The sequence below is a fragment of the Larus michahellis genome, chromosome 7, assembly GCF_964199755.1.
Source record: "Larus michahellis chromosome 7, bLarMic1.1, whole genome shotgun sequence".
Classification (NCBI taxonomy): Eukaryota; Metazoa; Chordata; class Aves; order Charadriiformes; family Laridae; genus Larus; species Larus michahellis.
The window spans coordinates 36,161,861-36,189,834 of NC_133902.1; the positions used below are offsets into that span (position 1 = coordinate 36,161,861).

Sequence of the window (27,974 nt, forward strand, 5' to 3'; positions counted from 1 at the left end):
AGATCAAGCTGAAACATAAAGAGAAGTTAACGGTGAAGCAATTTGAATGGAAGCCAAGCATTAGTGAGCCTCAGACCAAATAACCCCCTGAAACCAGGCAGGCTGTGATTAAATACTACGGTCTGATGCTCTAAAAGTTAATTAAATACAGGAGTAATGTGGGGCTTTTGTAAAGCTGTTTTTATGGTCATTAGTTGCTATGCAGCTGAAAAGGGAGGAAGGCGCTAGCTGTGCAGGTTGGTCTCAGGCATGGTCTTCCCAGTGAGAATGCTACAGGGCTGGTTCTCCCCTTGAGTCCTCAAGGCACAAAAAGACTGCTCCAAACTCAGAAAACCTAGTCTTGACTGCTTGGCATTTTTTGCTACTACAAAAATGCATCAATTTTCATTGCATTATCGCTGATCTACACTAATGCACAGGGGAGGAGAAGCAGTTTCAGCGAGATAATTAGGAGTGACTCGTATCCAGCAGAGAAAGAGCTGGAGCTAAGAAGCCTTCAGCTGAAAACTCTGACTTGGTAATACTGTGACACGCAACGGCTTCCTCATGTCAGTGGGAGGGAAGGGCCACAGTGTCCGCAGGATCAGACCTAGCACACTGCCCCTTGGTAAGGGGAACGCTCAGGTGGCAGATAGCTGGCAGAATTGCTCTCCGCTTTTCTCCCAGAGCTCCTGGCATGGGCGTGTATTAGAGATGTAGTCAGTGTTGTCATGCTCTGGTTATTATCAGGAACAGTTCCTCTGGCTGCTGTAATTTGCATCAGGGACTGCAGATGCCATCAACAGATCAGAGGGTGAGGGATTGTGGAGGTAATCTACAGCCCTTTTCCCCATGCGAGTTGAGACGAGAATCAAGGCTTTTATTTCAGAAACCAGAAACTCAGCAAAACTAATTTGTGGGGCTGCTATTAATAGAACACAGGAAATTAACTAAAGCTTTCATTACTTTGACTTGTAGAAGTGATTGACTTGGCTGTAATATGGGTTAACTCTGCCTGTCTTCCCAAGGCTGCTGAAGACCTGGTAGTTCTGATTGAGTTAGACACTGGTAAGTAGCTTTCAAAAAAATCTGCATGGGGCACTGGTTTGACAATTAAAGGTATTAGAGTAGTAGGTTTCTGGCAGAATGGCTTTTTATACAATCTTTACTTGCTTCCTATGGCCACAGTGGTTTCACCTGGCACTCTAAGACAGTAGATGAAACTCCAAAGTAGACATCTTCTGCTCCTACAAAGCTTTGAAAATGTGTGCCTGAATATTGGAATGGGCTTAGTGAAATCAATGTCCTCACTCCTCTGCCTCTGAAAGTTATTACTCTAAATTTGCAATCATTACTCTGGGTTGTTTTCCTATTTAGCATAGCCATCGGACCCCAATTTCTGACCTGAAGGATAGCGTTATGCATTTTTACGGAGTGTATGACTAAGAGCGGGCATAACAGAGGAGAATAACCTTTAAATACATGTATTCCCAATAAAAGGTGCATTGGTGAATGGTTAAGAGAGGGCTCAGAGTTAATAAAAATTGTCAGAATGTTTCAAAGGTTCGCTTGATTATTAAGTGGGAAATAACACAATGTACACGAAATCACAGACAATAGGTTTGCTTCACTGTTAAAAAAGAAAATAAGCCTCTTTAAATTATATTGGGTTGAAAACAGGGTTCATAATAGAAACACTGATAGAATCCTAATTATAGAAGCAATTGCACAGACTACGGTTCTGGCCACCCAATTTAGGAATTAGAATGCAAGTATTTAAGAGGCTTAATAGGCCTGCTACTATTCAGCAGCAGAGCAGCTGGCTTTGGGAGTACTGCAGCTAGGGATGCTGCAGAAGAAGGGCTCATAATGGAGGATAAATTAAGTAATTTCCAACCACTTCATTACATGATACTTACTTGCATTGTCAGTCTTTTTTGACCCGAGTGGTTAGCCTAAAATCTGGAGTTTTAGAAATTGCTTACAGTAAGAGACTTGGGTAACAGTCAAGGACTTGCTGCTGCAAACCTTGTTATTTACCAAGGACATGTTAAATCTGTTTTCTTAAACATAATAAATCAAACAAGAGAAATGGTTTTGCTTACAGAATCCCTTCTGCAGTGTGTCTTGGGTGTTCAGTACTTTGTACAGTGATATGTACTATTTCAGCTATAGGGCTTTAAATTCTTTTATCTTAAATTAAGAAGTCAGCTGCACTTTGCTTTACCTAGTGTTTTTCTAGAGCCCTTTATCTGGAGTTCGGACTGAAACATAAATGACAGATGTCAGTATACATGAACAAAAAAAAAGGGGCCTACTTCTGAGTGTCCCAACTCAGATTTTATGCTTTAAGATAAAACAGCAGTGAGACAGAAAAACAAATACCTTGACTGTATTATGAAACTGCCAGATTCTGCTGAGGGATGTTTAGAACAAATGTTGATGAAGCCCATCCTGGAAGAAAGCAATACTGGAGAAGGGCTTATGCTAAAAAGACCTGTAGTTAAAAATGGATCATATATTAAATCCTTTAGTGTCCCATCCTGAATAGTGCTCCATTTATTGTACCTGCCACAAAGGTTGAAAACACGTCCCTTCTTGGCAGAAAGTCCAGACCTTTGCTATAGACATTAACAGAGTTACTGCAGACACGCTGAACATTAAGAAAAGAAATTGCCCTTGGCTTGACAGACTTGACCAGGCAGAAATGCCAAATATAATTCTTGAGTATCAGGGATAAAAGAAATCCCTGTGATGGTTTCGTCCCCAATATTTCATTTTATAGCTTTGGCCTTCATAGATTTGGCTGTCAGAGCACAGGAGCAGTTCTAAAAGCCATAAGAAACAGGAACTGCATATGTACCACGGCACAAATACCGTAGAGTTGCCTCTCCTGGAAACCCAGGCATTTTCTTCTATATCCCTAAATACAGAACACTGACCTTCTGAAACCGGCTGGTCTATAACCCCTGTCATATGCTACCGATGTGCTGTTACTGGGCTTCTGCCACTTTGTCTTGCCTGTGACAGGTGAACAGGGTGAGAGAAGAAGACATATAAAGGTCCTAGAGGTCCCTCTTTACAGAAAGAAGTAGTAAAACAAATGTCATCATGGGGAATTTGAGACACACAGGACAAATACTGCACTCAGACTCTGACACAGGGATGATCTGACCCCAGAGGCTACACATGTTGTTCGCAATACTCCTCTTCCCCACTGACGGAGCTCCAGTTCTCTGACAGTTCTCCTACGTGCATTCATTAGTCACAGAAGGGCACATTCCTCCATTTTCTGGACAGCTACAAACTAAACACCATTAGCCTCTTTCCAGCCATGCTTGAAACAATACATTGCTAGCTCAGAGAAAGCAATCTGCTTTAGCCTCAGGAAAGGATCTTTTTAGTCTTTGTTATAGTTTGAGTTTTTTTCATCCCTGACGTGTTCTATGAAAGCTTCCACAACTGTGTATTTCTTAAGCTATTTTTAATCCCCCCGTCAGAAAAAAAAAAAAAACCAAACCAACAACACTCAACTCCCTCTCCTTTATCTTTTCTTTTGCTGAGAAGTCTTTTGTGATTTATTTTCTTCTGCCTCAGTAGCTGATAACTTCTTTTCCTTCAAGCCTCAGGGAGAAGGATTCTTTTATCTTCCACAGCAAGCAAGTAAGTATAATTTTTTTGAGCAAAAGTAGGATCTAGGCTTTTGCTGTTATTTATCACATCACTGAGACAGCAGGATGCCCCTGCTGGGACCTTGTTAACATACTTTATTTATTTTGAGATTAGATTTAGAAGTTTGAACGCAATCAAACAAACTAGTAGCGTAACATAATATATGCCCTGGGAGTGTCAATCCTCTGTTCCAGCCTCAAATAACTACCTTAAAATCCTAGTAAGAATGCCCCTCAATAGCATTATGCTGTAGGTAGAGTTTGTTAAAGTCAGAGGACCTTTCTCTTAATGAGTTGTCACTGGAGGGAACCAAAAAAATTCATTAAGAGAGATGATATAATCAGATCCTTTGAGCCTATCCATAAAGCAGTGTTGTCCCAATAGAGTACCGTACATTTCACCTCAAAAATTTGACTCTGTGTCCTCTCATATGTACTAATGAGAGCAGCTAGAGGCTGGAGCTGAGGGTCATCCTTCCTTAGCTGGCTATCCGACTGCTTTTGGCACCATTTCCAAAGAGGAAATGCTACAGGACTTCCTGAGTAAATTAACAAAACCAGTGAGTTTTAGGAAGAGAAAATGTGTCAGAAGTTACTTCCAGAGCTACCTAGATATGTTAAACTAAATTAAAGCATATTTTTTGACAACATGCAATGTCCCTGGATAGTCATCTATTTCACATGGTTTTCCATTTCACGGCAGGCAGATGGAGCCCTCTCTACTTTCTGCGGTGTCCCGAAGGCAGCAGCAGAGGATGTCACCCATGTGTTGGGCTTAGGAATCAAATCAGTGGTTTGTCACCTGAAATCACCTCACTGAAAGCCTGATGACACAGAAAAATAATGCTTTTCCATGCTGCTGATGAGAATGATTCAATGGTCCTCGCTAATGCCACCTGCTCGAATGGTTTTCTCAGCAAGCACAAAGTTTGGGAGATAGGAGCTGGTGAGCCCAGCTGGGTCCCACTGGGATGTGCTGCAATACGTTTTATTTATTTTGCAATGAGATTTGCAGGTGTCAATGCAATCAACAGAATTGGTGACTTAGTGTAATGTACCAGCTGGAAAGCCCCACACAGTTTCTGGAGCTGCACCTTTATTCCTGCGGTTGCTGGTTGTCCTCTTCCTCTTCTGGGCAGTTCACCATTAGAGCCGAGGGCCTTGAGTCCTGCAAGGACCAGAGTATCTCTTTGAATGCAGGGACTTGCTTTTATGTTATAAAGCACTGTGAAGAGTGTGATGTTATTCATAACAATGATTGAATCTTAACCATCTGATCTGATTAGGCTTCTTCCTTCCTACTTGTAGGGGTAGCATTTTGCCACGCATTAGAGAGAAATGATGAATAAAGCATTAACTAGGACTTTCAAAGATGGTTCTGGAAGTTGTTTTATCTGTTGTCAGGAAGACAGACACCACCTACCAAGTGTATTTCTTTGAGTGACTTGTCTTGATATGGTGCCAGAGCCAGTGAAGCACAGGATGTTCCATGTGGCTTTTAAATCCCATCACAAACTAAGATGTTGTTCTAAGCCCAGGCACTGCTGGAACAGGGATCTGGGCTGAGAAGCTGCTAAGAAAGGTGTGGCAAAGCGACATCAAGGATAGGTAGAGTTAAACGGCTGAAGAAAATTGAATACAGATGATCATTTGGGATTTTTCCTGCTTAAGTCAGCATGGAGGGGAAAAAATGCAGTCACCATAAAGAATCTAACAAACAGAAGCACAGAGGAAATTGCTGTGGCCAGGAAAAGAGCAGGGGAAAGGCAGTTTACCCACGGGTTTCAGTGGAAGCCACAGAACTGCTTAGAAAAGGAACAGAGTGTGCTGCAAGAGTCAGAAGTTGCAGGCTGGGGCCCGGATCCAGCAGGAGCTGAAGGAGGCACAGGCTCATGGACACAGGCCTGTCTGAGAGCAATTCTCAGATCCAGGTCTTGATGTGAGCCCTGTCCTCACCCAGACACCTGCAGGTACTGTTTTCCTCCCCCGGCCTTCCCTCCAGTTATCTTCTCTCCAGCTACTGCTTCTCTTCAGTGACCACGGAAAGCCCAGTAGGAAACACAAAATCTACTGACTGGGGAGTGTATGCAAAATTCAGCGTTGCATTTTTTTCATATTAAAATATTAAAGGCAGTGGGATTATTTCCATGGCAAATCTCTATTTTGTATGAGCAAATTTTGTCTGCTAAAATAGACAGTGTAAGGTTTGTGGGGGTTTTCCCCCCACAAGAAAGTGGGGGTTTTCCAGCTCATTTCAGTTTTACCTTGTTTTCCCTCCTTGCACCCTCCCTGGTAAAACTGGCTACTCCGTTTGGCTCAGGCTTTGAAATGTTCCTCATGCAGCAGAGAGTTAGCTGTGAAAATGAGAACCGGAAAGTGACAAGTTCAAAATCTGATCAGTACAAAACGCAGCCAGAATGCAAAGTTACACAGACATCTTGGAAAAGTGGTTCTGATTTGTTATAGTTGTTTCATTTTATTTTTTTTTATACACAACTCTTTGACCTAACCCTGCCATAATGAAAAATAGAGCTGTCAGAGAGCTTTTAAAATAATTACTGTAATATGGGTAGTAGTTTAGAAAATCCCACTCAATTAAAAAAAAATACAGGTTGGTTTCCAGTTCCCTTAAAAAATTATGATTTACAAAGTGCTTAGTGCAAAGTGTTAGCAAAGCTGCTGAAACAGATTAAAACCCAACAACTTTAAAAAGAGCAACGCAATTTTAAGACTGCCTTAGTCAATACCAGTCATCCATGAAGTAGCCCAAGCACATCAGCCACAGAGGACCTCATCTCCCTACCTCTCTTCTGTTCTTAGGGAAAGCCCTGACTCAATGTAAGAGTTTTTCAATCGCTAACACCCATCAAAAATATTAAGATGACTGCAGGGAATAGTTTTATTTCTCCATTATAAGACAAATGGAGAAATTCTCTGTCACCAGTGAGATACTTACAGCATGCTTAATATTATATCGGTTCAGGCCAAATAAATATAAATTTTTAATAGAACTAAATCTTGAAATTTGACTCTTCTGATGTCTGGGAAGAGGATAGAAGTATTTCATTTTAGTTCCTCTCTTTAGTGCATCTCTGCTGCTTTTTTTTTTTTTTTTAAGACTTCTATTTAAGACTTTACTAACAAGGTTTTCCACCCAACTCTGAGTGGAATAAGGTACTCCCACTTCCAGGAATGTGCTAAGGCTTCTCCATCACATACAAAAGGAAAATAGGAGACACCAGACATCAAGTTCAGCCTTATTCTTCATCCTTTGAGATATTCAAAAGCAATCTGGACACGGTCCTGGGCAACCTGCTCTGGGTTGCCCTGTTGAAGCATGGGGCTTGGACAAGATGACCCAATTCATTCACAGGGGAAGTGCAGTGCCCACCGCTCTCATGTCATCACGTGCAACAGTACCACAGCAGCAAAGCTTGGCAGGATAAAGTTGTTGGATGTTCAGCCATGAAATACGAACCTGAAGTAGTAGCTGCAAACCCAGGGGCACGCTCACACAAGGGATGCAGAGCATCTCCTGTGGCCACGCTGCCCTCATTCTCTCACAAACCAGTCTATTTTTTCTACTGTAGTGGCATCCTGTGTAGAACCAGAGCAGTACACCTGGTTCTAGTCCATTAAATTTGGCCCTTATTTTCCCTTGTGTAATTTAACTAAAATTCAATGAATTATACCAGGGTGAAGTCACTACTGTTTTTTTGTTGGTGGTGGTGGTGTTTGGTTTGGTTTTTTTATGTAAGATTCTAAACTACCCCCTTATTTATGTTGTTAGGTCTTAATCTGTTAGAGAGCCATCAACAGATTACAACCTAACCGCATAAATTAGGAATGTAATTTGTTGATGGTTTCCTGTTTTGTTGTTTTTGCTGTTGTTTTTTTAACGAGCAATACCACTAAATCCCACGAATTATAGTCAACTGCAAAACAATTGCAACCATTACTGAACCAGCTAAAAGCAATTCAACAGCTGTATCTTCTAAAACGTTAGTGAGTCCAGAGACTTACAAAAAATATAGACTCCAAATACTAGCTACAATTACGATGTAGCTTATAGAGCATGGATAACTATTTACATGATAAATATCTTCAATTTATCAGGTAGTTAAAAAGTTATATGTAGTGTGCAGGGTATAACAAAAGAACACAAAACCAAATCACTGCTAAAATCTTTCTAACATTTTATATAGTTTTATATGTATATGTTTTAGATCTATTATTTTGTATTATTTTCTTTGCTTCTTATAGAATAACAGATTAAGATATTAGGTCTGATGCAGAGACATATACGTATATAGACACACAGCCCTCCATGAGAAGAGCCTGCATAACTTGCTATATAAAGCTTTTCAAACAGTAATTGATATATTAAAAAAAATATCTGAAAGTGTGAGTATGACTTGGTTTTGGTGGGCAAGAATCTACCAGATCTGATCTCCTATTCACAACTAGGCATAAAAGCCTGATTTTATAGTGTAATAGGGAAACAGGCCTCCATGTTTCTAAATTCTTGGAATTGCTTGTTGTAACTGCCGAACAGCTGGCCAGATTGTTGCATCTGCGTTTCAGAGAGCACATCAGACTCAAGGCAAGTAGAGACAGGGTAATTGTCTCTCATTACTTGCTTCTATAAGTCATGCCAACAGTTTTCTATACAGTATATTTTCCACTGTTTTGCTCTGCCCTTTGCCATTTCAAATGATTTTAGCAATGCAACTTGTGTTATTTAGCCTAGGAAACCAACACATAGTCTAAAAGACATCCACACTAGTAGAAAATTAAGCCAATTTAAGATAGCTAAAGGTAAGTGAACAACGTGGGTAGAAGAAAGCTTTACCTCTCTAAACAATTCCTCTTTGCATGCTTTGCTGAGTGATGTAGATGGTAAAAAGTGCTTCTAGTGCCTATGGATGTAATGAAAAAAATATTGCTGCTAGAAAAATCCTGTGCATTTAAAATCATATAAATAAGCAGTTAGGGACAGGTAGATATTCACATATGTCTCAATGTCAAATGTATTCCTACAAACCAACACATTGTAAGCTGGTATCTATCTCATTCACATATGTCTCAATGTCAAATGTATTCCTACAAACCAACACATTGTAAGCTGGTATCTATCTCAAACTATATGCTGTGAGTGTCACTTAATGTAGGTTCTTTTATCACTTTGTTGCTTTGCTTCTTCTGGTTTTACCACTTTGTAAATTATCCACTCAGCAGTGCGTTGATGTTTCCTTTTTTTCCTTCCAGGCAATTTTACTATTTTGAAACTGGCCTAGTGTGAGTCTTCTCTGGTATACCACCACCTATTATTTTATCTTTCTTTCCCCTTTCATTTGTACCTGAGAACCCCACCTAAGTCAGGGTGCCTGAATGAGTTTTGCTTTCTTGTGTTAGGACAACCTCTGATCAAACGTAGGTGTAAAAGCCTGGTTTGGTAGCCTAGCAGAGAAGCTTTTCTCGTACACTCTCTCTTACATATATTTGAAAGGACCTGTTGATCCACTAAGTGGAAGAATGAGCAATATGCAGTGCTGGGAAGATGAGTATGCAAAGCATTAGTTACTTTTAAAATCTTGTGGATGTCCTGTAAGTGAAGAACAATTTGATGTTGCAAGCCTAGACATGTAGACTTGTATATGGGTTATGCCCATTTAGAAATTATCTAAGTAGGTAGACAGATGAATTCATAGTTCACTACATAAACCCCAAACTGAGGGCATCGTCCCAATAAGGGCCATTTGTTTGTTGAAGCTCTTTCCGTTGTTTTTGCTAAAAGAAGAGAGGGGAAGAGGCATTTCTGTTGTAAATTCAAGTCATGTACATTTTTTTGACTACCCAACCAAGTCACTAGAGTGTAATCCAGTGATTTCAGTTCCTTCTTTTGACTACTTTGCCAGCTTAACGGAAACAGCTCTGGACTAAGCTACAAAGTAAATGAAAGAGCCTCCCAGTTCCCCTGAGACCCTCCATTCCACCTCTGGACTGCCTCCAGTACCCCAGTAATTGTATAATTATAGCAGCATTATATATAGAAAATCAACATGAGTTCTGAAGTCATTCAACAATAGCCAAGCATAATTATTTACATTACAGTCACAGAATGTCTGGGAGGGGAAAAAGAAAAAAAAACAGTGTAAAATGAGGCTTTTGGAGAAGGCAAATTGTAGCAATTACTGGCCTGGTAGCTCTTTTTAAAGTAATGTTGATGTGTTCAAAAGGAAGAAATTTTGTTGGGTTTTCTTTCATCTGCAACGCTAGCTCTAATGCTGCATCAGCCCGTGTATACTCACTTAAGAAAGCAGAGGGAGCTGTCTGATGGCAATTACCGTTCTCCCTGCTAGGGAGCCAGGTCACATATTAGCAATCTGTGACTTCTCATCGTATCTTGCAAAAAGACAGGCCTCATATCCTTGGGAAGACAAGAGAATATGCACTGCACTATACTGTAAGGTCTGGTAATTAATTTATACCTACAGAATAATTACATTTCATTAGGGCTGAGTAAAAACAATAAAAACTACTGACTGATATGGGGTATTTACAGCAGGGAAGCTAAACCTGTCTCTTTTGTAGTGGGGAAAAAAACCACCTCTTCTTGAAAAATATGTATAATAATTGAAGAGCCATGATGATGCAAAACAATATGAAGAAATATAATAGCCCTGAAGCAATATAGTTAGGTACAAATAATATGCCTTTAAAAAGTGTGACTGAGAGAAGTGAATGCACAAAATTATTGCAGCAGCATACCTACCAACAAATTAAAACAATGGGTTATTAAAAGTCATAGTTACAATGAATTAGTGAAAGTTGTATTTTCCACAAATAGGAAATCCTGCTGTTAAAACAGCTGCAGTTCTTTGGTTCAGCACTGTCAAACCCAGCACATGGAGAGCTCACCCCGTTGCCCGGTGAAGCTGTACTCCCTGGGATAATCAAGAGCCATACTAGTGCATTTAGTGATTGCCGGTGCATCGCGCGCAGCAGAAAAGTGAATTAGCTGAAAGAGGCGGTCAGGAAGGGCCTTTTCTTCAAAGGATGCTCATAGCCAGACCATGCAACAGGGCACCAAAAAAAAAAAAAAATCAAAGTAATGGAAATAAAGAGTCCATCACGTACCAGGTAGTGATCAGTCAGGCCCTATGCCCACAAGTACAAAACTCAGTCTTACCCTGCAGGCAGCCTTCCAAAAGTAAGGGAAGAATTAATTGAGATTAATGGCCTTTTTTGCTGGGGCCCAGGGAAAGTCCTAATTAATAAGGCAATATGTTGAACAGTAAACATAATTTACAATACATGCAATCTTTAGAAGACATAAAAAGCACTGACCAGCATGACACTGAGTGAGAAATGTCTCATGCCTTTCTCACTTTGCTTTTTAGAGACACTTTTATCTGTCCAGTTTAAAGTTAGCATTCAGGTTTTTATTTATTTGAAGGCCAACACGCTTGTTTTAAACACTAGCATTATCCAAACTCTTGCTAAGTGGATATGGCTTCAAATCAGCTTGCATTGTAGTCACAGATGACAGGCTTCTAAGTTAAAATAATTGCCCTTACCTTTGTTGATTTTGCTTGTAGTGACATTTTTCTCGGCTTTCTTGAAATATTAAATTTACTTTTTCTCCATTTCCTATCGCCTGCAATGCTCTGGCATATTTTCACTCACGCTGTCGTGGCACAACACCTTTCCACATAAAACAAGGCCAAAATTTCCACACAGTAATTCCTGCCTCAAACCAACCGTTCTCGGATGAACTAGACCGGTCTCTTGTTAAAAGGCATACAATTTAAGAATTTCACATGACAGAGATCTAATCATTCATATCCATACACAACACGCACACATACTTTCAAAGGTATGAGAAAACAATTTACTCTTTCCTTCATGATATACTTGTTTAATGTTATACTTCAAGAATCTTCGCAGATGTCCTGAAAAGTCCTACACAAAACAGTCAACATCATGCAAGACTTAATTTTTTTCTGATACACACTGAGTATGTACATGCTTGTCCTTGTGTTCTATATCAAGAAATATAAATACACTCACAAATACACATATAAAGTATAATTATTGAGTCTGAAATAATTATATTCAGATGCTGAACAGATTACCTAATAAATAACAGATATAGATCAAGGTGTGTAATATTTTATCTTCGAATTTTTCTATTACCATCACTACTAAACAATGCTCCACTTTTCCTCAGTAGACAAATCTATTAAAACAGAGAACCATATTTTTTTTTCTTTCTTTACCAGGTCTACTTAAAAACTTCTGCTTGCATCTTATCTTTTATTCTGACCATAATTTAAATTCTGCTTTGTCCAGAAGCCTGATACTTCCAAATGCTCTAATGAAAGCCAAACCCTTCCGTGTCGTGGAGCCATCCTTCCTTTAACCTTTGCTTTCAGTCAATGCTCGCATCTTCTCATTTCCTCTTCACCAGCTTAGTCGCAGTTCCAGAGTGAGTAGTACTCCAGATTCATGTAGCATCACCCTAAGCATAACTGTCAAAATTTCCAAATTATAAAACACTAAAGAAGAAATCCAGGCAGATGTAATTCTGTTGACCACACCGAGCTGTATCTAACTACAAACAGTCCCATTGCGGTCCTAACATTTTATTGAGCAGTGTATGTAAGCTGTACATTCCCTGCTACTCGCATGTGATAAAATCACCTTGCATAATTTTTAATGCTTTATGTTGTAGTATTTGCATGCTACACTAATGGATTTAACAAGTTTCTTTGCAGCATATATTTCCCTCATGCCTCGTTTGCTGCATAAAGTTCTTTAACTTGGAAAGAAAGCTGTTCTTAGGAAAACTCATCCTACTTGAAGGATGTTCATCCTACCCTAAAGCAATCAAAATAAAATGTATTACATACTGTGAAAATCAATGACAGTTCTACGGATAATGCATAAAGCAGTAATTAATCAGAATTTGTCTATATCATTAAAAAAAAAATCATTTTATACTTTTATGAATTCAAAAGGTACTCTTATTTTTCAATATATTGGTTATACCAAAAAAAAAAGAATTAAAAATATTTTAACACCCATAATAGAATGACACATTGCCCCAAAATATGGTATAGAATCCAAAATTTTTAATCACCTTTTTCCTGTTATACATTATATATATCAAGTATATATCATGTATAGATGGAGAAAGACACATATCATGTGCTACATATCATAAAGCTTTGCCACAAAAGCTTTAATTCGTACTATATTTACATAGGGAAAACTTGTATTTTCTAATTATTATGCTTCACTCAAGTCCAGTTAGGGAAAAAAAAATTCCCTGAAGTTATGGCATTCTTATAAATTTTACATTTCAACTATTTTGTGTTCAAATTCAGTTTCTGATGTATTTTAAGACATCTATGATTCTATATGAGATACACTTAATTTGTTTGGTGTTACTGCACTATGTATAGCCTTTTTTTAGAGAAGATAAGAATTTCAGTATTTCAGACTTAGGGTGTCATTCTGTTTTATTAGGAAATGGTCTTTTATTTCTGAAAATGGGAAAGATTGATTCAAGCAATCAGCAGCAATCCTCCCATCAACTCCTGCGGTGGCAAGCTTAGGCTTCCCTTGTACACCTTTACAAAATTATTCTTACAAAACATATTTACTCATAAAAGAAAGCTGCCAGTATCTCATTTATTTGTGAGTCAAAGAAACATTTTTACTGTAAAGGACTGTGCGTTATAATGCTTAATACAAAAGTGGCTGAACAAAGAAACCCAGTTCTAACTGGCTGTGGTACGAATACTCACACATCTTCTGCCACGCAAACTTTAAGTGCTTTTGCAATCAGGCGCCCCGTATATCCTGTCGTAATGTCGTGTGACCGTGAGGGCTCCTCTTGCCATCCCTGTATCGTTTCTTGCCAGACGAGCACAGAAGTGCTGAAACATGACACTATTCAAAACACCTTTAGGCCTCGCCCTGTCCTGCATTTTTTTTTTTACATACAGAAAAGTGCTTTCTCAGTCAAGTAGATTTTAGATTGCATAAAAATATCCTAGTTCTGATTGTGTGCAGATTTAAATGTGCTTAAGAAACAAACACCGAGATCAACCAGTGGCATTACAAAGTGTGCAAAGTTAAGCATGTATTCAGGTCTTCCTGGGAGTAAGATCTGCTTACAATAAATAAGTTTTATAAATAAATCCACCGATTAAATAGCAGGGCTTTTACCACAAGGACTTGATCTTATTCTTTTAACCCATTCCAAAGTTCCTGTTTACTTTCTGGAGTCCTCTGTGTAAGTTGGATGGGGATTTCACAAACCACACAGAACACCACAAGAAAAGATTTTTAGATTCTCTATTTTTTAGCATTTCTGCACAGTACTAATGTCTTGACAACCTTGTTCAAACTGATCAAGGTTCAGAGCTTGCAGTTCTTCCTCAGTCTGTGTTGGTACAATTCACAATTAAAACTAAAGAGTAGCCTTAGCATTTGCCTTTTTGTTTTTAATGTGAGGGATAACGTTGTACAGCTTTTGTCTCATATTCTTAAGGAATCAAAAGAGCTCACAAGAAATATATGAGACAAATCAGACAGTTTTAAGATCAACTTTTATTGAAAAATTAAAACTGCATTGCATATCTTCTTTATAACTTCAACATTTCTTAAACCACAAAACAGAGATTCTGTTTAAAAAATCTCTTCGTATTTGTCACCATTCAAAAAACAGATTATGAACTAAGTCAACGATGATTTTAAAATCCTGGGTTATTCCCAAGGCCCCTGGTTCCGTCTGTCTGCCGTGAATGGTATAATCTAACTTTCTTCTCTACAAAGTACCTTTAATAATACAATCAGAATTTTTCTCATTCAAAATCAACAGCTGCTGTTGATTTTTATCTAATGGTCAGTCTTTTACAAATAAATTACATCAGTTAATAAGCACTGCAGCTACATGTTCAGGTAAGATCTTGCCTATTGTTTGTTTGATCTGCATTCACCCACACAAAATTACAGTGATTGTCCATGTGATTTTAAAGGCAAAATTGCTACCTTAGACTATACTTTAAACCTCAGAAAACCAAAATTACTCACCTGGAATTGCAACGCTTTGAATTAGTCAACACTTCTGCATATCCATACTTCCTGATCTCTCACAGTCAACAGTGTATGGATTAAAAAGCACGAAAATTCCAGGTAAGCTTTTGTCTGAGAAGCTGTAACATATTACTCAGATGAAAATTACCTACTGAGAAGAAAACACAGATGAGTTTTCTCACTGATGACCATAACTGCTCTGTTAAAATCAGCTAACCAAATCGGAAATTAATATGAGCCCTGTGCCTGTGGAAGCAGGTACGTGTAATAGGGAAACACTCCAGAGTCTGATATTAGAATCAAAAACTTTGCAAAAATCTAATTGTGGGTATCATCTGTGTCAAGACACAACACTGCAGAAAGGCAAGATAAAATGCAGAGGGTAGGAGGATAAATTTAAATCCCCTGTCTTTAGAGAAAACACCTCTGTGTTAACTGTCTTAACTCTCTCAGCCCTGAAACAGGCAGGAGTTCCATTATTCCCATCTAGCTGCAAACCATCAATGGGAATAGGTAGAACCTCTGATGCTTTTGACTTCCAAAACACGAGATACTCTATTAAATGAAGCAGCAGTGAGCAAAACATTGTGTATGTCCTAAAGAGCTCTAGATCTATTTCTGACTACGTCACAGGACTGTCCAAGGCTTGCTGTATGAATGCAGTTCAGTAAGCCATATTATGGTCTTTCCTGTATTTTCATGACCAGTTACATGAGGATGATTCTCTTTACCTAGTTTAAGTGCTTCTAGAAGATATAACATTTCAAATACAATAAATTATTATTAGAATGTTGAGATGATGATCTGGATACAAGGTGCATGAGGTTAAAATATTAAGGTTAGAGGATTAAAGATAAGTTGGGATCTTTAGTTGCTGAAATATCTTGACTAGGGAGGTAGAGGAAGTCAGAAATTCCCACTTAAGAACTGGTTGAAGAAATCACAAGGACCATGGTGCTGCTTGTGCGGAAGACATAAAAGCTAGGTCAGCAGTTATAATCTTTGCATTGATTGTACTAGTTCATATTGTATCTCATAAACAACAAGGACTGAGGGAAATCTTTCAATCTTCTGTAGCTGCCCTTTGAATAAGTAAAACAGTGACAGAGACCTGATTTCTGGCAGAAGCCTGTAAATCGAAATGTGACACGTCTCCTCTTCAAAACAAACTTCTTTTTGTACTCTGAAAACAGCTCTCAATGAGAGGCCCTCTAGTTTTGATGAATAGCTGGTATCTATAAAGAATGGCATTTAACATTATGGAAGTTGGTACTAAAGTCAATGTTCACGCTGCCTACTTCTGTATTGCAGGCCTCAGGTCATACAGCAATCAGGAAATGTTAAGTATTGAAGACATGGTAAGATGTCTTATAATTATATTATAAGACAGGGTTATAATTAAGGAAGAATGAGGTTTAAGATCAAGGCGGTAAGAAACAAACCACACTGTCTTGAGGAAAATAACCCAATGAAAGAAATACTCTGCTGGTGAGATTACTGGGGGCTTTCATGGCATAAAAGTAACAATGTAGATAATATTTTGAAGGTCATAAATCTAAAAGACAGTGACAAGTTTACAACAATTTTTAGACTCAACTCATAATTTAAGAAAAAGTTTTACGGAAGGTTATGGAAGAGGGATAAGCAATAGTCCTATGAAAAGCCGGAAAGACTGTGCTATATGATATGGCATTTACCATGACAGCTTCTTCCTTCTCCCTGCTCTGACCCAGCCAAAGATGTGAGACAGCATCCTCAGAAGAGAACCAATGGGACCTGCAGGATGGAAATCTCTCCCGGCTGTAGCTGTCCTTCCACAGGACTGAGGGGGAGCAGAGAGGCTGCGAAAACTGCATAGCGTGACTGCATTTCACTGAATGTTTCTAAAATAATTTAATTTAATTACTGATTTGAAAAAGAAAAAGAAAAAGAAAAACCAATTAATTACTGACTTGCATAGAAGATAGCCATAGAATCGTGTATGAAGAGATTTGAAATTAGCATATTCTATTTGTCACCATGACAGCAACTCAGTAGACAGAGGGTTATTGAGTCTTCATTTTGTTCCACTACTCCGCTTCCAGCATGGAGTTTTCCACTCGGTAGTATTGATTATCTAATGATTAAAACTGAACAAGCTGCGGCTGATTCTAGTGTCTATACTATGAAAAGTCTAGCCAGTTGAAATTGTTGTGACAAGGCAGTTCTATTAAAAGATTCTGAGATTACTTTTGTATTTATTTATTTTATAAGCTCCAAACACATAGTGAATTCCATTTCACTAAAAGAATGATGCTGATTAAAACTCCCACAGAAATGCTATAGACCTTCAGGAATCTTCCCCCGGAATTTAGTTAAAATGGTCATAGAGATTAGTCCTGAAATACAACTCAAAAACAGGGGCCTTGGTTAGCAACCAATATTCACTAGAAAAGCATTCAGAACACTGAAGAGACGGTCTGACATTACAATAAATAAAACTGAAAATTCTAATAGATTAAAGGGATCTCATCATTTGACAGTCTATACACAATGTTAGAATTCCTTATATTCAGTAAAATTATCTGTAAGTTATTATTTTAAGGGCACTAGGATTTAAATGAAAGTGTCAACTAATATTTTTGTATTTTTTCTTTGGCTCACAAAGACACTAAAATACCATAAACATTATTTTGAACTTCAATAATATATAAATAGGATACATTACAAATGGAAGAAAATACAAGACAACTCTTCAGCATGGTAAATCTCTGCATATAAATAAGCAAATATTTCATATACCTACAATTCAACAGTTATCTTGCTGTAAAACTATTACATTTAAATCCTTTTACACAAAGTCATTTAACAATAATATACACAATCTACACAAATTAACTTCTAAAAATACAGCAATAATATACCTGTTACAATGACTCTGCTACTATTATCCCCTGATGTGACACTAAAGGGGAAATACAACTATTTTACTCAAAGGTGCTGTTAGAGATTGCTGTTTTGTACGTGAGAGAAGCACCAACAATAAGATTTAATACTGTTATACATTTTATTTAGCTCCTAAGAATCTACATTTTAGAAATGTTTCTATACGCCTAGTTTTACCTGGCAGAAAAATCTGTAGCACATTATCCACATCATTAGTTGTTGAAGGAAAAGTTAATTCTCTTAAAGTGGAAAACATGCTGTGGTTTAGATCTAAGTTTATAACCACTTTACATATATATATGTATGTATATATATATATAATTATATATATATTTATTTATACTGTACATATATACTGTGCAGAGTTCTTAATTTGCTATTTTAGTACTTACTAATTTCCTGCTGACTACAATAAACAAGACCAACGTAAGAGTCAATAGTACTTCAACTTCAAGTTAATACATTTTCCCTCAGTAATATGATCTACCAACACGTATATGGTTCAGTAGCCTATAGTTGTTTTGTTTAAGGATGTCTTAGGAGATTGGAACTTACAGAAAGAGAATTTCCGTAAAACATGTTCTGCAGAACTGGGTTAAAAAAATAGCCAGTGCTGGAAAACAGTGAATTAGAGAAATAAATAATTCAGCCACTGTCCTACAGCTCCTGCCCCAATCTCTCTATTTCCTCAATGAGGAAGTCAATGTCAGACTTAGTTGCTGCTGGGTTTGAGATGACCATTCGGAAGAAGTTGACTTTATCGCCCTGAGGCTGATATCCAACCATGGTAGTACCTGACTCCATCATCAGTGCTTTGATTTTCGGTGCCACCTTTATAATTTAAAAATAAAATAAATTAAAAAAAAAGAGAGAGAGAGAGAGAGAAAAGTAATTAAAAATTTTATCCTTTCTTGGTATGTCACAACATTTCTTAATTTGGAAAAAATAAATGGACAAATCAAAAAGACACTAGTTTTTTATAAAAAGATCTGTAAGAGAAAAAGCTTGAAAAACTAAATATGTAAGAATGGCTATCTAAAGGAAAATTTACAATAATATCCATCTTTTTTATTAAAAGACTAATAGCATTCTAGAGTATTCATTATGCAATAATTTTATCTATTAAATGTACACGTCATTTCTCTGTGCTGAAGATTTTTGTCATGAAGAATTGTTTTCTGTCTTTTGATGAAAACCTACTCCAGAAGCACCTTTTTGAGGGGAACGGACATTTTCCATTAGAATATTATGCATTCTCAAAGTCATTTTCCAGAAGGCGGGTAGGGAGAGGTGTGGGGACACAATGGAAAATTTTCAACAAGACTTATTTCAGAAAGAATATTCTCCACTAGCATAAGCCATGGAAACCTTCCAGTAGTTTTGCAGTACCATGCATTTACTACAATCTCAGTTCCTCACTTTAATTTACAAGGAATAATGTTCTGACAATCTTATTTGGTATTGACTGAGCCCAGTTTTGCCATCCAGACCTTCTCTCTCCAAGGTCAGATGTCCAGCTCTTACACTGTTTTGTAGGATGCTTTATGATATCCTCTGACATTTAACAGGGTCAAATCAAACATTTCACCCTTCTTCCCAGTCTTATCTTCCTCTTTTCTCTCTGTTTTGGCAATTTCTTTATCTAACATGTCACTAGTTGACCCAGGAATTTCTGTTCTTTTCCGTTCTCTTTCCCCAGTGTGATGCAGACACAAAATCATCTACAAAACCTCCCAAGTTTGCCCGTTCTTCTCCCTTCCCAAACAGGAAAAAAATTGCAATTCGTTTTGCCAACTATAAAATCATTCTTTTGCCTCCTGAATGTATTTCATTCCACTTCTGTCTGTCTAAAATGCTACTACAAAATTAATGTATTTCACTTCCCCCAAGTCCTAAGTAACATGGTACTTGACCTGGTGGTGGCTCTACAATGCCTTCACTTCCCTCTATTTTGTCTTCAAATAAATTTATCCCAAATGGTACTCATTTTCACTGAAACGCATTAATGCATGACTAACCAAGAACATTTAAAATCAAAATAAAGACCTGAAGACTTACAGGTTTCCATGTCCTTTACCTGTGCCAGCATTTTCAAATGATTACCCTTACGTTTCTCTTGCTGATATGCTGTCCTATTCAAACAGGACTGGGACGTCTTTGTACCTCGCTACTTTTTAAAGATTCCTAATGCTTTTGAGAGTATAGAAGTGATACAAAACAAAGAATGACTATGTTCTGTATCTGGTTCTACAGGGGAAATGTGACTTCAGCCTCAGTATAAATAGGAGACAAAGGTGAAGAAATATCAAAGTCATAACAAGCAATTGGAGAATGGATGTCCCAAAATACGGAACATGTGCCAACACACAGATAAATTTTTTTTAATAAACAGAATAGTTTGGTTTGAAAGTAGGCTGTATTTTTGCATTTAACGTAAGCCACATACCCTGTGTAACTTTTCTCTTCTCTCATCAGAGTCTGGCATGCCCCTGAGACTTGGTGGGATGTACCAAAAACATACATTTGTATGCTCCGGCTGCAAAAAGAACCAAACACATACATCGATAAACAGAATAATACAGATCAATCACACATTAAAGGCTAGTCAGTAGCATATTTTAGCAGAGACATGGAGGACAAAATATAGTATTAACTTTCCTAGTTCTGCATGTTAAAACAAAATAAATGTATTGCAGTACTGCTGGTGGCATCTGCTGTCTTAGATTCCCTATACACTGTCCCATTTACAATGTTTTAGGGTGCTAATGAAGTGCAAATATATTTCACCTTCATGCAGTTTTATAAGGATCTGTTTTCCAGGATCACTGCAAGAGCAACCCAGTTTTCCTTTTCTTAGTAAACAGAGAGACAAATTATATTTTTTATTCTATCAACCAAGAGCTTATGCAGTGGTGCCAGCAACAGAACATACAGCAAAAATAGCAGATTCTCAGTTATGTATGTTATAACATGGAATCTCAGCATGAGCAGATGGTATTAAGGTAGTCTTCATGCTCTAAACTGAGAAGTCCTCTGCAGGAGAGAAGGACAGGAAATAAATCTGACATTCATGCTATAAAATCACATGCATTTGGCCAAAAAGCTACCCAGATGCCAATAGTCATGTAGGTCTTTAGAAAATAAGAGCAGTTTTGCATAGCTGCCTTGAAGACCTGTGAGAAGCGTGGAGACTGTTTTTGAAATGCCATACAGATTTGGCTCCTACACACAGGTTAAACAAAGAAAACTTACCTCCCCTTCAAAAACCATCTCAAATTCTTCTCTGTTTTTGATTTTAGTGTAGAGATATTCTGCCAGCTCCAGGCATTTGTTGATCTGATTTTCAAATCCTACTGTACCCTGTTTTAAAAAGAAAGTAAATATTAATTATATGGCCATTTTTCCTCCTCCAATGCAATCATCTTTTCAGATAGGCTTCACTCTTAAATATTCTCAGTCAGAAAACATTTAGCAATATTATTTTTGTAATTTAAAAGTAAAGTTAATCAACACTACAAAAGCGGCTAAATGTGGCTTTACTGTAATCAATATTTGGGTTTGGTCTTGTTTTAAGAGAATTTATTGTGATAATAACAAGGGCCTTTGATATTGTTAATAGATTATTTTTAGCCCTTTTTCTTTTTTTGGTTTCCAAAAATATTATGAATATTAAGCCTTGGCTTCCCAGCTCTTGCTGAAAGACTGGGAACATGGAATGGGAACTCAGTTGAAAGGGTAAGAGTTGGGAAGCAATTTATTTCTTCTGAACAGTTTGCAGGAAATTTACATTTTAATAAGTCAGCAAACAAAAGCCTGCAATAAGTTTGCTAAAAATAATTTGCCTACCCACTGATCTTTTGTCATATCTGATTTGTTTTGAAAGATCAGAATCCCAGAAAAAGTAGATGAATGTTGCTAATAAATTGGCGGGGGGGGAAGCTGTGGGTTGTTTGTTTTTTTTTAAAAGTACAAGACTTTGTACATGAATGAAGAAGTAAGAAAGACAAGTACACTGTTAAATTATTGTTTATTTGGGGTAAGTTCTTTGAACTAAATAAAATAACTGAAAGTAAAGTCACAAGAATACTTCTGGACCTAGGCTGTATATTTCTACTTTGAGGACAAGGCTATGATCACTCATGGTGGCAAATGCCGAAGGAAAAATTTCCACAGCTCGTAATATTTTGTTTTCTTAAAATTTTTGTAAAATAATCATGCAATCTGCTAGAAACAATTTCTATCCAATACCTCAGAGAACTCAGGTCCAAGAAATCAGAATCTGTCTCAAGACTAAACAGAAATTCAAAGTAACTAATTTCTGGAGAAATTTAAATTCTAGATATGCAGATCAACTTAGCAATTTTATTCTATATTATTTTTAAAGAATAACATCCACAAATATCCTACTCCTGAATTTTAAATCTGACCCCTATCCATTATGGTTTCCACTGTATTGTTTTTTTTTTATTGTGAAGTGCTCTACTTCTTTAGTGAGGTCAGTTTAGCAGGTGAATATAACAGCAGAGGTAGAATCAGCATGCTAGTTTTAACAAAATGTGTTTGGCTGGTATTTAGAAAAAACATTCAGTCCATGCTTTAGTGGTGTCTGTAGTCAGCACTTGGTAATTAGAACCATAAACAACACACTTCAAAGTCGCTAGTCACAGTCTGATTCTAATGTGTCATAAGTAGTTTCACGTTCCTGGATTACAGTACCAAAATTGTTTATTTTGGAGGAAGAACTGAGTCTGAGCTGAAATGTACTTAGCCTGGTAATCAAACCTTTGCTGATTACTAAAGTAGTCTTATTACCTGTTACAAGTGTTTTGTGTTGTTGTGTTTCTTTTTCTGAAGTACTTTTTAAAATAAATAATGCCAACTCTACAACCTGTTTAAAAGTAACTGTATGTCTAAAGTTCTGTTACTTTCTTCCCTCAGTCTTCAATATTGGGAAAATTTGCATGAAAACATCTTCTATCATCACAGGTTATTTACGACTGCTATCTAACTCTCACCCAAAGTGAAAACTGGTTTATGATTGTACATTTCACCATTAGATTTAATGTCAGATTTATAAGAAAAGACTAGACCGTGGGCCGGTTACCCAACTGAATTCCCATTTTGTCAGCAGGAGAGCAAGGAAAATAGTAGTAAGATGACTGCAGGTAAAGAAATAAAAATGAAATGTGTTTTCTTGACTACACAGATCCACATTTTGTGAACACGTAAGCCTGTATGTAAACCCATGCTTAAATTCAGTCCCCCAGGCATACCACAGTAGTAGCAGGGAAACAACTGTCAAATCACCAGCTGGGCAAAGCTTCTTAAGAAAAAGGCTTTGATTTCAAAGTTGCTTATAGAATCTTTGTATTGAAATGTGATGCTCAAAGGACCCTTGTAATTCTTCAAGTCTACTCTGCTGCTGCTATGGGTAACCTGTCATAAAATACATATGTAAGTGTATAGGATCGCAACAAAAGACCATTTTGGTGTTGTGCCCTCACTGGTTTTACTGTAAAATACATCTAGTGAATTAAACCTTCCTTCTAATTTCCAGCAGAATTTATTGATGGCTGACATTGTTCTACAATTCAAATGGTTCTTTTCTGACTTAATACTCAGATAACTGTGTGTTTAGAGACTGTAGTTATAGAAACATTTATGTTAAATAAAAAAAAGCATTCCATCACGTGAGAGTTACAAATCAAATAAATACATTTTTGATTTTTGAGCTGAACTTTTATTATTTACCTTTGCCTTCCACATCAACCAGAATTTGAAAATGTCCACATGTCGACCACACTGTATTGCCTTATCTCCGGTGTCATAGGATACATCATACTGTTTGTCTTGCTGGAAGAGATAGCCTGCACACATCTGATTGCAGCCTTGAAGTATACCCTGTAATGAAAAATATGTACTTATATGGCATACATGCATATGAAACATTAATAATATATATAAAAAATGTATTTCAAACATATACAGAAGAATTGTTCTTTAGTGGGCCAAATTATGAAATACTGACCTTGTTTTGTAAACCTGAGCCACAAAAATAATTTCATAACCTAAGGTGGTTCTCTTAGAAGTCCCTGAGTAGCCATTGGTTTTACATACCCACATAGCCACACCTGAAAAAACATTCTCAGATTAACTTGTATTCTTAGGTTTGTCTACTATGTAAGGCTGTGTTCTTAAGACTTAAATTTTTGATGTGTTAAATACTAGAACAAAGCTGTAGTCTTCTCAGTGCAGCGGATAGCTACAGAAAATGAAGAAAAAAAAGTAACTGAAAGCTTCAACTTTATAGATTGTCCAGCTTTATGACACTTAACGTCAGTGATAAATATAAATACAAATGACCTAAACCAGACATTTTTTGCTTACAAATAAATGTGGTCGACAGAGCAATAGAAACCTACAGATTACTGGTTAATTCTTTCACTGAAGGAAACACAGAGGAGCAAATTTCTGTATGTTACACAGAAGTCTTACACGAGTGACATTTCTAAAATGGTTTGTGTCTCCTTTAGACTTTATTAGTGGTTCTTTGAAGAAGCTCAAAGACACTGGTGTAGCTGTTAAATACAAAAATACCTATCAAGGTTCTCATACAGAGAATAAAAAATGTTGCCAAAATCTGCAATAGTTAGTATAAAAAGCATGCATGCCAGTAAATAGTGGCTGGTGCTTCCCTCCAACAGGTGTCAAAGTGTTTTATAAAGGGAAATAAATGCCGCAGTCTTCCGTTTAGAGATGGGTCACCTGGAAGGGCAATGGCAGACCTTAGGGCTGGAACCCACAGCTTCTTCATCCCAGTTCTATACACAGGGACCACTTCTTCAACTAACCTCTTCTAGTAGCAATTGACATGCCAGAAATTAGTAGACAACAGAATTAGTCCTATCCGCAGATGACACGATGTGGGGATTTTTATCATCTAAAGAAAATACATATTGCTTAAAAGAATTAAGGCACTGGCCACACTTTCATTGATGACAATGAAGAACCTAGAAGAAAGCCCTAAAAAGATATATGAAGTCATAATAAAAGCAGCGTGGCTTTTTTTCAACAGAACTGAGAAACTTTTAAACCACTGTGTAAGGTAAAAAAGTTGTTTTTTATTTAAGCAGTTTAAACTGTGACCAATTACTAAGACCAAGGGTGTATGTTCAGTGTATCATAGAAGCAATGGGGGGAGATGCTCAGATGAAGTATGTTAGCATGGCTTTAGGGTTGTTGTTAGAATACGCAAAGATTCAACAGCTAAAGATCTCACCCATATTGTCTACATCTTTAACAAAACAAAACTAAAAAAAAACAACCCAGAAAAGATAAAACAACTTCCTAAACACAATGTAAATCCACACAATTATTCCTGCCAAAAGAACTTTTGAAATTAAGTAGATTTTAAACTACTCTCTTAAAAAGTAGGGCTTGATATTTACTTTTTTTTTTTTTAACTGATTAATTATTAGATATAAGGCAGACCTTCTCTCGGACAAGGATGGCAGAACATTGTAACAACACTCCCATCATCTTGTGTGGATTCCAAGTGACTGAGTTGGCTCTGCAAAAAAATTACACATTCAGATAGGTCTGGAAAACAGAAACTTGACCTGAAGCAGTTGCCTTTGTTTTTTGCTTTCAGCTGGAAATGTAGGGAGTTTTGACCATGATGATTTCACTATGGAGATCATTACTGTCTCCTTTCACAGCTATACTGTCCAGGAAAGGAATTTTTCTTGCGTTAACACTGCAATGATTAGCTTCTGATTACTAATTATTACTAATTACTAATACCAGATAATTAGTGTCAGACTATGCTGATTAGCGGATATAGTAACTTCACCCCCAGAAGGCTCCACTTCTAGAAATAGCACTAGTAAAACTAACAAAACCAGTTTGACAGGTTATATCAATTCAAGGTACTGACTGGGGGGATGTCAGAGAATTAGGAGAATACAGTTCTTTACTGAACAACTGCTGGAAAAGTAGAAAGGAAAGAATACACTCCTCATGCTTATCTGCTTTTCCAGCTAAAGCCACAAGAGGCCTTCTCTGTACTAGCTTGTCAAGACCATGGACCGTTAAAAGGCTATAAAATTTTACATCACAATCCTACAATTCTGTATGTAAAGCTTAAAACTTTTTACGTGTAAGCACAGGTGGATGCCCAAGATCAGCTAATTTACTAGCCAAACAGATGAGATGTTCTGTACTTTTAACATATTGTCCAAGACAGTTTAATGATGATGCTAAAATAAATGTGCCAACATTGCACATCCGTTGACCTCTTCACCCTAAATAATTAATTACCAAATGTCCCCTTGATTCACTGTGTGTTCCAGAGAAGGAAAGCGTATAATCATATTTCACAAATTATGCGTGTGTTCTTACAATGCGGTTGAAGGAAAATTCAAAGATATTTCCTCCGCTTCTACCCCCTGCTATCAGAGAACACAGGCACAACCACAGTTCCTCTGTTTTGAGCAACACAATGACCCTTTCATCCCAGTCTGAGGACCACTAATTCCATAAAGATTCCAGATACAATTCCAGCCTCTGTGCTTGGTTAGTCTGTAGCACCTCTCAGCCAGAAGAACAGTGCAGCCTGTGCTATACCTGGAGAGCTCATCATCCCTCTAGAATCTCCGGTTTAGGCAACGCAAACCAACAGGTATACAGCTCAGACTTAGGAGGCAATTATCTTTTAAAAATGTCACTAATAGTTCATATGGAGTAGTCAAGAAACAGGAATTTATATAACAGCTCATTTCCTTTCGAGAATGCTACAGTTTTCAGTTTTGCACATTTATTTAATTTTCAGGGTTCCAAACAAAGACGGTTTCGAGCCATTTCTGCAGGGAGCATAAGGTTTAGTTTAACATGAAGACGTCACTTTCTACCCTGCGCAGCCAGGCGGAGGCTGTCCTACCACAGGCAATCCCACTCTGTATGGTGGCAGCACGCCAGTCCTCGCTCGCCCGTGGTCCTGGCTGGCCAAGTCTGGCCTAAGTGTTAGCCACAGAGCCCAGCTGGAGCCTGTGACAGGCAATTATGCGGGAGGACATGTGGGCCCCATCCCACGTTTAAAGATCCATACAGCTGACTAGAAAAGAAATAATATCACGCTTCACGGCCGGCTGCTTTCTATACTTGCTTAAGATTACGGTCTTAATTAGCACCCCTGGGTTGACCTCAGGTCAAAAAAGGTGTGCCAAACTACTGTGACCAAACCTGTGTCACTTAAGGAAATAATTTTACAATGCTGACCTCATATTAGACATGTTGCCGTAACATGAGTGACCTGCAAATTGTTTTGGGCAGGGGTGGATACGATTCTGCTACTTCAGAGTACTCCTGCCACACCACACATGGCTGTCCCTGTGACAGAATGGTCCACGTGGTTTTCCTACCAGTCCTTCTGTACATTATTCTTTATCTTGTACCTGCTCCTCACTTACTGTATGAGATGCCCACCACTAGGAAAGTTTGTTTTCCCTGAGGAAGAACATTGCTCACTGTTCTCATTTTATGCCTTTACACAGAGCCCGCTCTCAGCACAGTTGACTCGAGGAAGCAATTTGGTGCTAATTTGAGAGTACATGGGTAGAGCTTGTTTCAAATCTTTTTTGCTTCCCTCAAAGCTGATGTCTGCGATGATGGCAAAGATATGGTGTTTCTGATTCTTCATTGCTTTTCTGATTTTTATGCAGATGGGCAGCCTTTTATGACAGAGCAGTTTCAGAGGAAATCTGGGGACAAACACACCCACGGGGTTATAAATATAGCATCTTCTGCAGACTACAGCCTTGTCATCATCGGATATGGGAACATCTGTGCCAAATACTACACGTGGGACTCCCCCTGAGTATGAATTGTAAGGGCTGGGGGGAGGGTCACGCTCTCACTCTGCTCTCACTTCCAACACAAATGCTTTGCCTTCTTAATTTTGGTTCAATTAATTGTTGAATAAAGTCTGGCTTCTGCTCTGAGTGGGCATCTTGGTAACCTGGACTATGTGCTTGGGGGTACGCGTGCACCCTTTTCTGCAGCCTGCACTCTGGCCTCTACTAGAGATTTCTGCTTGCTTCACATAATCCCCACATGGCACCAACTCTGGTCCCTTCACTCTGAGATGCGGTGACTGTCTGTGGCTCTTGCTTGCCTCCCTGTAAGTTCCCTCAGTCTTCTGCCTGGCACCGCAGAACTTTTATCAGCTCTGTGCTATCATAGACCTTTCCAGCCTTACAGGTACTGAAATTTGCCCCTAAAAATTGCTGCTAA

The 27,974-nt window shown here is 37.9% G+C and overlaps 1 protein-coding gene across 2 annotated transcripts in view; it reads right to left on the bottom strand.

The window, feature by feature from the left end:
- Window positions 1–14,253: 14,253 nt before the first annotated feature.
- The window catches only part of GAD1 (glutamate decarboxylase 1), a 36,451-nt gene continuing 22,730 nt past the window's right edge, over window positions 14,254–27,974 (bottom strand). For both annotated transcript variants that reach the window (XM_074594752.1, XM_074594753.1), the window contains exons 13-17: window positions 25,176–25,254; window positions 23,436–23,585; window positions 20,937–21,044; window positions 20,131–20,220; window positions 14,254–18,515 (exon numbers count right to left, since the gene is read on the bottom strand). In XM_074594752.1, the coding sequence (XP_074450853.1) occupies window positions 18,342–18,515; window positions 20,131–20,220; window positions 20,937–21,044; window positions 23,436–23,585; window positions 25,176–25,254 (601 nt within the window). In that variant the 3' untranslated portion in view covers window positions 14,254–18,341. The remainder of the gene's footprint in view (window positions 18,516–20,130; window positions 20,221–20,936; window positions 21,045–23,435; window positions 23,586–25,175; window positions 25,255–27,974) is intronic.